A 12458-nucleotide genomic window follows, 5' to 3' on the forward strand; every position below is an offset into this window, starting at 1 on the left:
CAATAAATAGATGATAGCTTTCCAATCCACAGTAACTGAAGGGCACGTGTAAAAATGTTATTAATGTTTCAAATTCCCTCCTTTGAAGATCATTCCCAATATCTCTCCCATTATTTGAATTGGCATTCATTACTGATCGGTTTATCCAGTCTCTACTGTAACTTACACTTCGGAAAGCCCGCTTTTCAGTATCCCAGTAGCCACGTACTTCCCACTCGCAATCCTATAGCGCGTGGCCAACATCCCACCAGCGAATTAGACATTCCCATGATACATAGTTACTCAACTCAACCTCCACGGCCACCCCTACTGATAAGCTCATCTTCAGTCAGTCAAGAAAAGGCAAAAAGGTTACTACTACTTTTTCTTCCATTGTCCTTTTTGTTTGTTCTTTCTTTTACTCCTCAATCACTATATACTAATAAATGCGAGCGATTCTTTATCACTTTATTTCTGACTGTTACTTCGGTCTTTTGAAGCTCAACAACAACTCCAGTGGCTAAAGCAACAATTTCTGAAGAATCCATTTGCTTGAATATCCTGAAGAAGCTGATGCTATGAATTTAAGGCAGCGTCCTCAAGCTACGCGCGGCCGCGGGACACTTGACGCGCCGCCTCGACCTCCCTTACAGCAGCAGGAGCCATATAACATAATTCCCATTCATAATCTCTTGACTGACCATCCTTCTCTCCGGTTCCCAGAGGTACGGGCCGCCGCAGCCGCCCTGCGCGCCACTGAGGACCTCAAGGTGCCGTCCTTTATTCCGTGGAATGATTCCATGGATATCATGGACTGGCTGGGGTTCTTCTTCGGGTTCCAAGGGGACAACGTGAAGAACCAAAGAGAGCACTTGGTGCTTCACTTGGCAAACTCCCAAATGCGCCTCCAACCTCCGCCAGCAAGCGTCGATCGCCTTGATTTTGGTGTACTCCGCCGCTTTAGTCAGAAGTTGCTCAAGAATTACACCTCATGGTGCTCTTATTTGCGTAAAAGGTCTCAGGTTCGGCTTCCAAAACGCCAGAACTCTGCCCTTCTCCGCCGGGAACTCTTGTATGTAAGCCTCTACTTGTTGATTTGGGGTGAGGCGGCGAACCTCCGCTTTACGCCGGAATGTTTGTGTTACATTTATCATAACATGGCTGGGGAGTTAAATCACATTCTTGATGGGCATATTGATGAAAATACTGGACAGCCGTATGTTCCCTCGACTTGTCGTCAGTATGGTTTCTTGGATTATATTGTTACACCTATTTACACTGCAATTAAGGGTGAAGTTGCGAGGAGCAGAAATGGGGCTGCCCCACATTCTGCTTGGAGGAATTATGATGATATTAACGAGTACTTTTGGAGTAGAAAGTGCTTTAAGAGACTGAAATGGCCTATTGATTTGTCGAGTAATTTTCTTTTGGTTAGCGGTGGCGAGAGAGTAGGGAAGACAGGATTTGTGGAGCAAAGAACTTTCTGGAATGTTTTTAGGAGTTTTGATAGGTTGTGGGTGATGCTAATTTTGTTCTTTCAGGCTGCTATGCTTGTTGCCTGGGAGCGAAGCAAGTATCCATGGCAAGCCTTGGAGAGTAGGGATCTGCAGGTGCAGCTGCTTACAATATTCATTACTTGGGCAGCCTTGAGATTTGTTCAAGCAATTCTTGATGCTGGGACACAGTACAGTTTAGTCTCAAGGGACACGATATGGATTGGCGTGAGAATGGTGTTAAAAGGGTTAGATGCTCTCACGTGGACCGTTGTGTTTGGGGTGTTTTATGGGAGGATTTGGAGCCAAAAAAATTCTGATGGCAGGTGGTCATATGAAGCAAACCAGAGAATATTGACATTTCTGAAGGTTGTTTTAGTCTACGTCATTCCTGAGTTGTTGGCTCTGGTTCTTTTCATTCTTCCATGGATTCGAAATTTACTCGAGGAAGTGGATTGGACTATCTTTCGCTGGTTAAGATGGTGGTTTTATACCCCAATATTTGTCGGTCGGGGGCTCAGGGAAGGACTTGTTAGTAACATAAAGTACACGATATTTTGGATTCTTGTCCTGCTTTCAAAATTCTTGTTCAGTTACTTCCTTCAGATCAAGCCCCTGGTTGCTCCAACAAAGGCTCTTCTGAAGATGCATGGAACATACAGGTGGCATCAATTTTTTGGTAGCACCAATAGAGTGGCTGTAATTATGTTGTGGGTTCCTGTTATTTTGATATATTTAATGGATTTGTTAGTTTGGTATTCAATATTCTCCTCTATTGTCGGGGGAGTTATTGGATTGTTTTCTCATATAGGTGAGATCCGAAACATTCAACAGCTGAGGCTTCGATTCCAGTTCTTTGCAAGCGCATTGCAATTTAATCTAATGCCTGAGGATCACACCACAGGCTCGAAAGCAACACTGGTACACAAACTGCGGGATGCACTGCATAGACTGAAGCTGCGGTATGGCCTTGGCCAGCCATATAAGAAGATGGAATCGAGCCAGGTGGAAGCAACTAGGTTTGCATTGCTGTGGAATGAAATGATAATAACTTTGAGAGAGGAAGACCTGGTCAGTGACCAGGAAGTGGAGCTAATGGAACTGCCTCCTAATTGTTGGGACATTAAGGTTATTCGATGGCCCTGTGCTCTTCTCTGCAATGAGCTCTTGCTTGCTCTCATTCATGCAACAGAACTGGAGGATGCGCCAGATAGATGGGTATGGTATAGGATTTGCAAGAATGAGTACAGACGCTGTGCTGTAATTGAGGTGTATGATAGCATCAAATATTTGCTTTGTAACGTTATTATTAAAGATGGCACAGAAGAGCATTCAATAGTCACTAATCTGTTCACTGGGATTGATGAAAGCATTCATTTTGAAAAGTTCGCAGAGACATACAAGACATCTGTTTTCCCCAAGATTCATGAACAGTTGATATCTCTCATCCATCTTTTGCTCATGCCTCAGAAGAACATGACAAAGATAGTGAATGTAATGCAGTACTTGTATGAGCTTTCTGTTCGAGAATTTCCACGGATGAAGAAATCTGTTGCACTGTTGAAACAGGAAGGTTTAGCACCTCTAAATCCTGCATCATCTGCGGATGGACAACTTTTTGAAAATGCTCTGGAATTTCCTGAAGCTGGAGACATTTTCTTCTATAGGCAGCTAAGGCGTTTGCAGACAATACTTACATCTAAAGATTCAATGCACAATGTCCCAAGAAATCTTGAGTCGAGAAGACGCATTGCTTTCTTTAGTAATTCGTTATTTATGAACATGCCACGAGCTCCGCAAGTTGAGAAGATGATGGCCTTCAGTGTCTTGACTCCTTACTATGATGAAGATGTGTTGTATGGTAAAGAAATGCTTAGAAGTCCCAATGAAGATGGCATCTCAACCTTATTTTATTTGCAGAAGATTTATGAAGATGAGTGGACAAATTTTCTGGAGAGGATGCGCAGGGAAGGTATGCAAAATGATGATGAGATTTGGACCACAAAGGTGAGGGATCTCCGACTGTGGGCATCACACAGAGGCCAGACATTGTCTCGTACAGTGAGAGGGATGATGTACTACTATAGGGCACTGAAAATGCTTGCCTTCCTTGATACTGCGTCTGAGTTGGATATAAGGCAGGGATCGGACGGAAATGCTTATCTTGCTTCACTGCAGCAGAACAGCGGTTTGGATGGACTAGATTCTTACACGGCATCAACTTCTCAAACTCTTGGCCGAGCAAGTAGCAGTGTGAGCCTTCTTTTCAAAGGTCACGAGTTTGGCAGTGCTATGATGAAATTCACTTATGTTGTTGCCTGCCAGATGTATGGGCATCATAAGGGAAAGGGTGATCCTCGTGCTGAAGATATTTTCAACTTGATGAAAAATAATGAGGCCCTTCGAGTAGCTTATGTTGATGAGGTTTACCTGGGAAGGGAAGAAGTGGAATATTACTCTGTCTTGGTGAAGTATGATCAACAACTAAAGAGCGAGGTTGAAATTTACCGTATCAAGTTGCCTGGTCCATTGAAGCTGGGTGAAGGTAAACCAGAGAACCAGAACCACGCCATCATTTTTACTCGCGGTGATGCAATTCAGACCATAGATATGAACCAAGATAATTATTTTGAGGAGGCATTGAAGATGCGGAATTTACTGGAGGAGTTTAAATCCTATCATGGTATCAGGAGGCCCACAATTCTCGGAATTCGTGAAAATATTTTTACTGGTTCTGTGTCATCTCTTGCTTGGTTCATGTCTGCTCAAGAAATGAGTTTTGTAACTCTGGGGCAACGAGTTCTGGCAAATCCTTTGAAGGTTCGGATGCACTACGGTCATCCTGATGTCTTTGACAGATTCTGGTTTTTGACTCGAGGTGGCATAAGCAAAGCTTCTAAAGTGATCAATATTAGTGAGGACATATATGCGGGATTCAATTGCACGTTGCGAGGTGGCAATGTGACCCACCATGAGTACATACAGGTGGGTAAGGGAAGGGATGTTGGATTAAATCAGATATCCATGTTTGAGGCAAAGGTTGCTAGCGGCAATGGTGAGCAGGTCTTGAGTAGAGATGTATACAGGTTGGGTCATCGGCTAGATTTCTTTCGTATGCTTTCGTTCTTTTATAGTACTGTCGGATACTTCTTCAACACCATGATGGTGGTCCTCATGGTCTACACTTTTCTTTGGGGACGCCTTTATCTTGCTCTCAGTGGTGTTGAAAACAGTGCCAAGGAAGCGAGTGACAATAAAGCGCTTGGTGCAATCTTGAATCAACAGTTCATCATCCAAATTGGTATTTTCACTGCCCTCCCAATGATTGTGGAAAATTCTCTAGAACATGGGTTCCTTCCTGCTATTTGGGATTTTGTAACAATGCAACTGCAGCTTGCTTCACTGTTTTACACATTCTCACTTGGAACACGTGCACATTATTTTGGTCGGACCATTCTTCATGGAGGTGCCAAGTACAGGGCTACTGGACGTGGTTTTGTTGTGCAACATAAAAGCTTTGCAGAGAACTATAGATTATATGCTCGCAGCCATTTTGTGAAAGCAATTGAGCTTGGAGTGATTCTCATAGTGTACGCCTCACATAGTCCTTTGGCTTCAAATACCTTTGTTTACATTGCAATGACCATCTCAAGTTGGTTCCTTGTTGTATCGTGGATGATGTCACCCTTTATCTTCAATCCTTCTGGTTTTGATTGGTTGAAAACTGTCTACGACTTCGATGATTTCATGAAATGGCTATGGTATAATAGAGGAGTTTTCATAAAAGCAGATCTCAGCTGGGAAACATGGTGGTACGAGGAGCAGGAGCACTTGAGGACAACTGGTCTTTGGGGAAAATTACTGGAGATTATTTTAGATCTTCGTTTCTTCTTTTTCCAGTACGGAATTGTTTACCACTTGAACATTACTGGTAAGAACAAAAGTATTGCTGTGTATTTGCTGTCTTGGATCTACATGGTTGTGGCAGTTGCAATCTATATTGTCATAGGATATGCTCAGGAAAAGTATGCTGCAAAGAAGCATATCTACTATCGACTGGTTCAGTTGGTTGTTATTGTGCTTATTGTACTTGTGATCTTTCTGTTGCTCAAGTTCACTGGCTTTACATTTCTTGATCTTATCTCGAGTCTCTTGGCATTTATACCCACGGGATGGGGCATAATACAAATTGCTCAAGTTCTCAGGCCTTTTCTGCAATCCACAGTAGTTTGGGAGACTCTAGTCTCCTTGGCTCGTCTGTATGATATGATATTTGGGTTAATTGTTATGGTTCCTCTGGCAATTGTGTCATGGATGCCTGGACTAGAGTCGATGCAGACAAGGATGCTGTTCAATGAAGCTTTCAGCAGGGGACTCCAGATATCTCAGATCCTGACTGGCAAAAAGTCCAACTAGGACATGTAATAACAGGTAGTTTTCTATTTCAAATTTCTCAAATACTCCTCCCATGTGGATATACAAGGACCTGTGTTGTGCAGTTCCTTGTACCCAATTGTTTGCTTCTGCTTAATCTAATTGTGTGCTTGTGCTTAATCTACTTTTTCATTGCAGTGATTTTTGACTAATTCTTCATTTGTGAATTAGGAATATTAGCTGCAACTTGTGACTACATAGGAACGAGATTGGAGGGAAGGGTTGGGTTGGGTGGTAAGGTAGGAGGGATTGTAAGTTGGAGGTCTTGAAGTTGGAGGTCCTGGGTTCAAGACCTCCCACTTACACCAAAAAAAAAAAAAGCATAGTAATGAGATTGTGTCAGATCCTTCTGGTCTTTTCCAGATATTCAAAAGCTTGGTGGACCACTTCTGATCAATTAACAATTGCCTTGGATCAATGAGAATACTAGATTGAATCTCAAACCCTGAGTTATTATTTTACTTTTCTTTACTTGGCTTTAGTGTCTTCCTTTTTCTTTGCACTTGATTCTGGAAAGTATAAGAATTGCATTGACCTGGGTAATATCTGACTCCTTTGTCCTGTCTAAGCAGGAAAGTTCAGGTTGCCTTCCTTTTGGATCTTAAATTGATACGAGTTCTCAATCTTCGAAGGAGTTTTTCTTCTGTAGCCAGACTTGTAAAGCTGAAGTACAATTTTGGGCCTAGATATGAAACCTGAATTATTGATTGATGTCTTTATTACTGTTGGTCATTTCTTGGAATCGACATAGATTTCTATGTTGCCATGATTGAAACAAAATTTAGATTGTGGTTTTCTCACAGCATGAAGTTTTGCCTTAACAAGGCTGTGGATGTTGATAAGATTATATTCATGAAAAAAATTTATAAACTGTATATTTTGTCAAATAATGAAGCTAATTTACCTGATATTCGGTCCTGACAGGCTGTTGGCACCAACCAGGATCAACTTTACATATGGGCCTTGAAGAGCCATGGCCCACTTAATTCTAGAAATCTGCCTTCTGTAATTTCCATCTAAGGTTAGAAATCCTCACATATGACTTGTCAATTGTAAAACTAGACTGTATAATATTTCCTTCTATTTCTAAACGAAGGTTCTAAAAGTTGTTTTTGGTCTTTGTACCCCAACAAGATTTGGCTGTTAGCTGGATACCAGAGTAGATCGCTTGTAGTAGGTATGATTGCCTGATAATTAAGAATTTATGCTTGTTCATTGATTCTATCCTCACAGGCAAATCAACCACAGGGTTGAAATCTGTTAATCTAATTGCCAGCCGTTATCTGACTTTAGTTCTATCCAACAAGAAGGTTAAAATTTTCCTCTTTTAGAAGCTGAAAGCATACGGGATCTAGTATGAGCCATAAGTGGAGTAGCGACATGGAATGTAATTGGCCCTATGGCGAATGCCAAGGACATGAGTGAACTGGTCATGGTTTTATCTATAAAGAGGTCAGGGATGGCACCAAATAAATGAAACTGGTTCAAATATGGGTTGTAAGCTGCTGGTCAGCGAGCGTTTCATGTAATTTAATTCAAACAAAAAAAAAACAAAGAAAAAAAAAATAGTAGTCTCAGTAATCATCATGATATTGCTATAGTGAATTCTCAATTTGTTCTTTTAATGAAGAGGGCTGTGATTATTGTTTTTGTTTCTCCTTCTTTACTGGCCCTATGATTTACAAGCGCAGTTTTTTTTTCTTTTTAATTTTCTTTGTTTTTTTCACATGGTTGATACAACTAAATGACTGATTCCGAGTAGTCGCATTTTCATTTCATGGTTTGCCATTGTTTGGCTATTTGCCGGATTAAAAGACTGCTTGTCTTTCTATTACTTAGACATGATTTTCTTCTTTCCAGGCCTAAAGGAGAAATTTCTCTGGAGTATCTCTTGGACTAATGCACTGGCAGCATGTAATTCCGATGATGGACAGTCCTGTTATATTTTGATTTTGATGCTCAGTGGTTGGGCAATAACCAGGAAGCAGTATATAATTAACTGTTAGTGGGATGATTAGTTACACGCTTATAGTTTTGTAATTAAGCAATTTGAAGAAATAGACTTGGTTTTCCTTGTTCATGTAAACATCTCTGATCTGATGCTGTACATATTTTCACATGTAAATTAAAGTAGCTTGGTGCTGTTCCAGACTACAGTTTTGTGCAAAATTTTTAGACAATTTCGATCTGCTTTTTGGAAAAGCTCCTCTTAAATTGTGCTCCTCTTATTGCCTTTTATGGACCAGCTGTTCGAGTTGTAACAGATTAGAGAGTATCACCATTTATACATTGAAATTGAAGAAAGCATTTCCTTCAGTTGGAAAAGATGATAGTAGCATCATTCTTCTTTAATGGTAGAGGTAAGTGAGTATTATTTTGAAGCAGGTTAGACCACTCTATAACGGCCTCATAGTTGGGGATCATGTTCATTTTCATTAAAAATATGATGCAATTGAAGCTACTGGAACTTGCGTCTGCAAAACAGTGCGTGGACCAAGATTGCGTACCCAGAAAAACTTGAATTTTGGCAGAACAAATGACAGAACAACCAGCGCATTTCAAGCAAACGAGTCTTTGGCAGTTGTTTCTTTTGAGCAAAACAAACACCTTGCCGGGAGATTATCGAAACACAGGAAAAAGAAGTTCAAAAGCATGCATGACTGGCTGAATGAAAATTTTTTAGCTATAAGCAATTGAAACAAAGTCGTCGTCTCAAGCATGAATTATTCTGTATCAGTGTTAACTACAGGCACTCTCTCGTACACTAAATTTTGTCTAAATCTCTTAGGAAGAAGGAAGCGCCCACCAAATGTCTGCTGCAAGAAAATGAGGAATGCTAACAAGAGACCAACACCACAGATTATGATATCCCAGGCAGTGGAGTAGTAATCCAGTCTCGGATTCGCATATATCTTGTTAAGCGAAAATAATACAGACCTGTGAGCCCTGTAAAGATCATAGACATGAGGTAACAAGCGCACCAAAGTGGTCCCAACATAAAAGGAAGGAGCAAGAGCCCTCTCTCTGGTGTCACAAAACAAATTGAAGAGAACCTGAGGGAACAGAAAACCATCCCGTATCAAACCGGCAAAAGACTTCAGGTCTCCCCAAAAAGACTGCCTTTGAGGGTGAGGTTTGTAGTCTGGCAAGAATGATAAAGCCTTTCCATGAGACGTTGATGACGGATGAGCAAACCAAGCAATTAAACCACCACCCAAGTACAGGGGCAGGCACAAGAAGAAAGCCTTCTTCTCTGAGATGCAGAGGGTTTTCCGGCTTTCATCTTTGGCTTTTGCAGACCAAGTCAGCTGAAGAAGACGAAACTCCAACAAGAAAGCCACCATTGTAATGACTCTTACTAATACCTCATTTACCTCCAGCCAACCATCACTACCAAGATATACATTCTGCCTATTGCGGTTTGACAAGAAAAGAGCTTCAAAATTCAAGAGCAGTGGAATCATGTGAGCCAGGGTCACCACTGTCAACATCAAAACAGAAATCAACGGGAGCATTTTTGGATGCTTTTGCACATAAACTAGCTGCAATCCTACAAAGATGCATGCCAATGTATTGGAAACCAGAACCATGGTCATCTCCAGGTCCATTGTCCATAAAGATTCTTTGGCTTGACTTTTATACAGGGAGCGTGAAACAATCTCAAGTGGCTCAAAATAAAGAGGGTCAGACTTCATTCTCTTGCTTTGTATGGTTCCATTGACAACTTTTCCAACTTTTGCATTCAGCTCATGATACTGTATGTCAACGAGGATTTCACAGTCCAGAGAAGAATTTCTCCCAAATTTCACATAAGGTAATGGAACATACAAACAGCCGACCATGCAAAGGTGCCCAAGATTTGAATCATATATTCCCTCAGCAGATATTCGCAGTGAACTGAATGAAGGAAGTTCACGACTAATATTTAAACCATGTAGAGGGCGAAATACTAATTCATAGCTGATGTTAACCAAGTTACCTTGGCTGTAGCTCACCTGGCCTGTAGACTCACCCTCTCCAAATGCTCCATCTCGGCTAAAATGTTTATCGCCCACGAACAGGGGAGAAGTGTACCCAGAAACACTTTCTCCTTTTTGGTTTCTCACAGACATGACAAAACCCATATCACGTGACAGTGCATTGGGAAATTTCCCACCTTTGCCTCCATCATGTTTCGTCTTCCCAGCACAAGATGTCTTTGCATTCTCAATCTTGGTATATTCATACCTCACCCCAACAGGTCTCATAACTCTTCGCATCCTACTCCCAAATTCAACTCTACCAAAATAACCCGATTCATTCGGGCTTCTACTACTCCATATCTCCCCAACCAGAGAATTTCTTTGCCTTACTGATAACACCATTGGGAATCTCAAACTCAATCGAATCGAACAATCCCCAACAGTGCCTTGACCATCCACAGTTCGACAAGCAACCATGTCAAGCCTCTTCTTCGCACCATCCCACTTCCCCTCAGCAACTAAAGTCTCATTAGGTTCGGAAGATAACTTCATCTGAGCAGTTCCAAATTGCAACAAGTACCTCACATAACCATTCTCCAGACACTCTATCTTATCAAAAGTCATACTGCTCGGCAATGCATTATCCCCTTTTCCCCCATGGACAACATTACAGTTCACACTTTCACAATTACTTTTATAGTCCAAATCCAAAAACCTAGCTCTCCCAATCAACTGACAAACTTGATCTGTCCCCCTTAATCCCAGCGACCCATTCGACAAATCATCAAATCGCTTGAACACATTTTTCTCAATTTCTTTGTTAATCAATTTATACACATAACCCCTCGAATTCAGACCTAAAACATTCAAAGATCCGACAAGTTTACTATCCACAGTCAAAAGTTCCAATGTACCATTGACATAGCTATTGAAAATACTGGACGCATTGGGATAGTTAACCTTAAAAACTGCAAAAAGAGAGCGATACCTCCTCTCCTCACCTGACCCCACCATACAGAGCTTCCCAGAGGTGGAATTCCAAAACCCACTCAGGTAAAAGTCGTGAACTTCATCGTCGACGTAAAAAGGATCCACCGGCGTTCTGTGTGGCCGGTAAACAACGATTCTGAGGCCACGGCGGTTGTGATTGCTGATATGCCCCTGAAGCCGAAAACCCCGCAAATCCACGCCTCCGTCCACTTTGAAAACCCCGTCGTTCTGGGTCCTCTGAGCACTTCTCGTGGTGAAACGCAGCTTCTTGGGGAAGTTGTACATTGACGGGTGCGGTTCGTCATGTTTTCCTGAAGAGAATGTGAAGCGGGCGTTAGAAATCGTGAGCTTTATGGGGTCTTCCGTGAGAGGCTGGGTGGAGGATGGGGAGGACTCCCGGACGACGTCGTTGCAGTACTCGGAGTAGATAATTTGAGGGTTTGCAGAGGTGATTGAGGGGATGGACAAGAAGAGAAGGAAGAGGAGGGGGAGGAGAAAGGGATTGATTAGGCATTTTGGGAACAAGAAAAGTAGAGGTCCACTACTCTCCATTGCTGGGGGGTGCGTGGAGAGTGAGATAAGGTGCTTGCATATATTTAACACACGATTAAGCCTAAGAATAAATGTGGTGATAATGCCGAGACTAGACAGCTTGCAAGCAATTGACCCACCTATCATGATCATGCATGATTCTTGCTCCAAAAGATTTAAAAAGGGAACTTCAATTTGTGGTTTAGTAATTATAACAAATAGATTAACTTAATCTAATCACCGTTCACCACATAGGAAATTTTCCTGTGGCTATATAGATTTCTGTGAATAAACTCGTACATCATATACTAAACACTATATAAATTTGAAAATATTATGCTACATATATACTTCGTGATAACTTGATAATATTATAGGGTGTTTCGAGCATTATACCGTCAAATTAAAATTTATCATTGCATAATAAAATAAGAGTTTGTTTGAATTGTAATTTTTTAGAATTTGTATGGAAAAAAATGTTATATTGATGTGATGTATATGGGGTAGAATGCGTGACGAGGAAATGCATAAAAAAAAATATTTCCTAAAATTTACAATCCAAACAGAATTTTAGATGTAATAATTTCAATCATTTAAAATAAACCGCGTGATTGTTACTAAATCATGTGGCAATCAAAAAATTAGGCTTTAAATTTAGGAAATGGTCCCCCTAAAAGGAGTGTAGGAATTTCCCACAGTTTAATAGCTTTGTCTATGAGAACATAGTATGTGAAATAAGTCATAAAGTTTCACGGATGTCTCTTTGTTATTTCTAAAATTGGTATATTGCGCATTCATTAGGACCCAAAAAAAGAAATTCATCTATATGTCACAGGACTTGAGAAAAGCAAAAACTGTCTGGAGTTGAATTTAGCAAACCATATGGGAGGGACACAGAGAATCACTTTCTCCTGTTTATTGTATCTCTGTTGCAGGCCATTTCTTGTTTCATTTGTCTATTTAGTCCAATTGACGTTTTAACTTATAATATAAATCATTGCATTTCCAGTAGAGGAAAATGAAATCAATATCCTTGTAAAATGCTTCAACACTTTTGTGGAAAATTTGC

General features: G+C 40.9%; 2 protein-coding genes and 1 non-coding gene across 8 annotated transcripts; 2 read left to right on the top strand and 1 right to left on the bottom strand.

Annotated features, from left to right (window-relative positions):
• The first annotated feature begins 128 nt into the window (after positions 1-128).
• LOC113730974 (callose synthase 11-like) lies at positions 129-8075 on the top strand. 6 transcript variants are annotated; one of them, XR_003458443.2, is made up of 5 exons: positions 214-350; positions 480-5903; positions 6831-6927; positions 7041-7083; positions 7767-8075. XR_003458443.2 is itself a non-coding variant. In XM_072078932.1 (3 exons), exon 2 carries the CDS (start codon positions 558-560, stop codon positions 5886-5888), a length of 5331 nt encoding a protein of 1776 aa, XP_071935033.1. In that variant the 5' UTR covers positions 214-350; positions 480-557; the 3' UTR covers positions 5889-5903; positions 7767-8075. The 6 variants fall into 6 exon arrangements, 2 of the variants coding, with proteins under 2 accessions (XP_071935033.1, XP_027111784.1); XR_003458441.2 differs by lacking the exon at positions 7041-7083 and having other exon boundaries at positions 129-350; XR_003458442.2 differs by lacking the exon at positions 214-350 and having other exon boundaries at positions 372-5903.
• On the top strand, positions 3532-3611 carry LOC113733542 (small nucleolar RNA J33). Its single transcript, XR_003459053.1, has one exon. It is a non-coding gene; the product is annotated as a small nucleolar RNA J33 (small nucleolar RNA).
• Positions 8076-8629: 554 nt separating the features above from the next.
• On the bottom strand, positions 8630-11410 carry LOC113728563 (uncharacterized). The gene has a single exon (XM_027252958.2). It carries the CDS (start codon positions 11408-11410, stop codon positions 8630-8632), a length of 2781 nt encoding a protein of 926 aa, XP_027108759.2.
• Between the last annotated feature and the right edge of the window lie 1048 nt (positions 11411-12458).

Source organism: Coffea arabica, chromosome 2e (genome assembly GCF_036785885.1).
Source record: "Coffea arabica cultivar ET-39 chromosome 2e, Coffea Arabica ET-39 HiFi, whole genome shotgun sequence".
NCBI classification, from domain to species: Eukaryota; Viridiplantae; Streptophyta; class Magnoliopsida; order Gentianales; family Rubiaceae; genus Coffea; species Coffea arabica.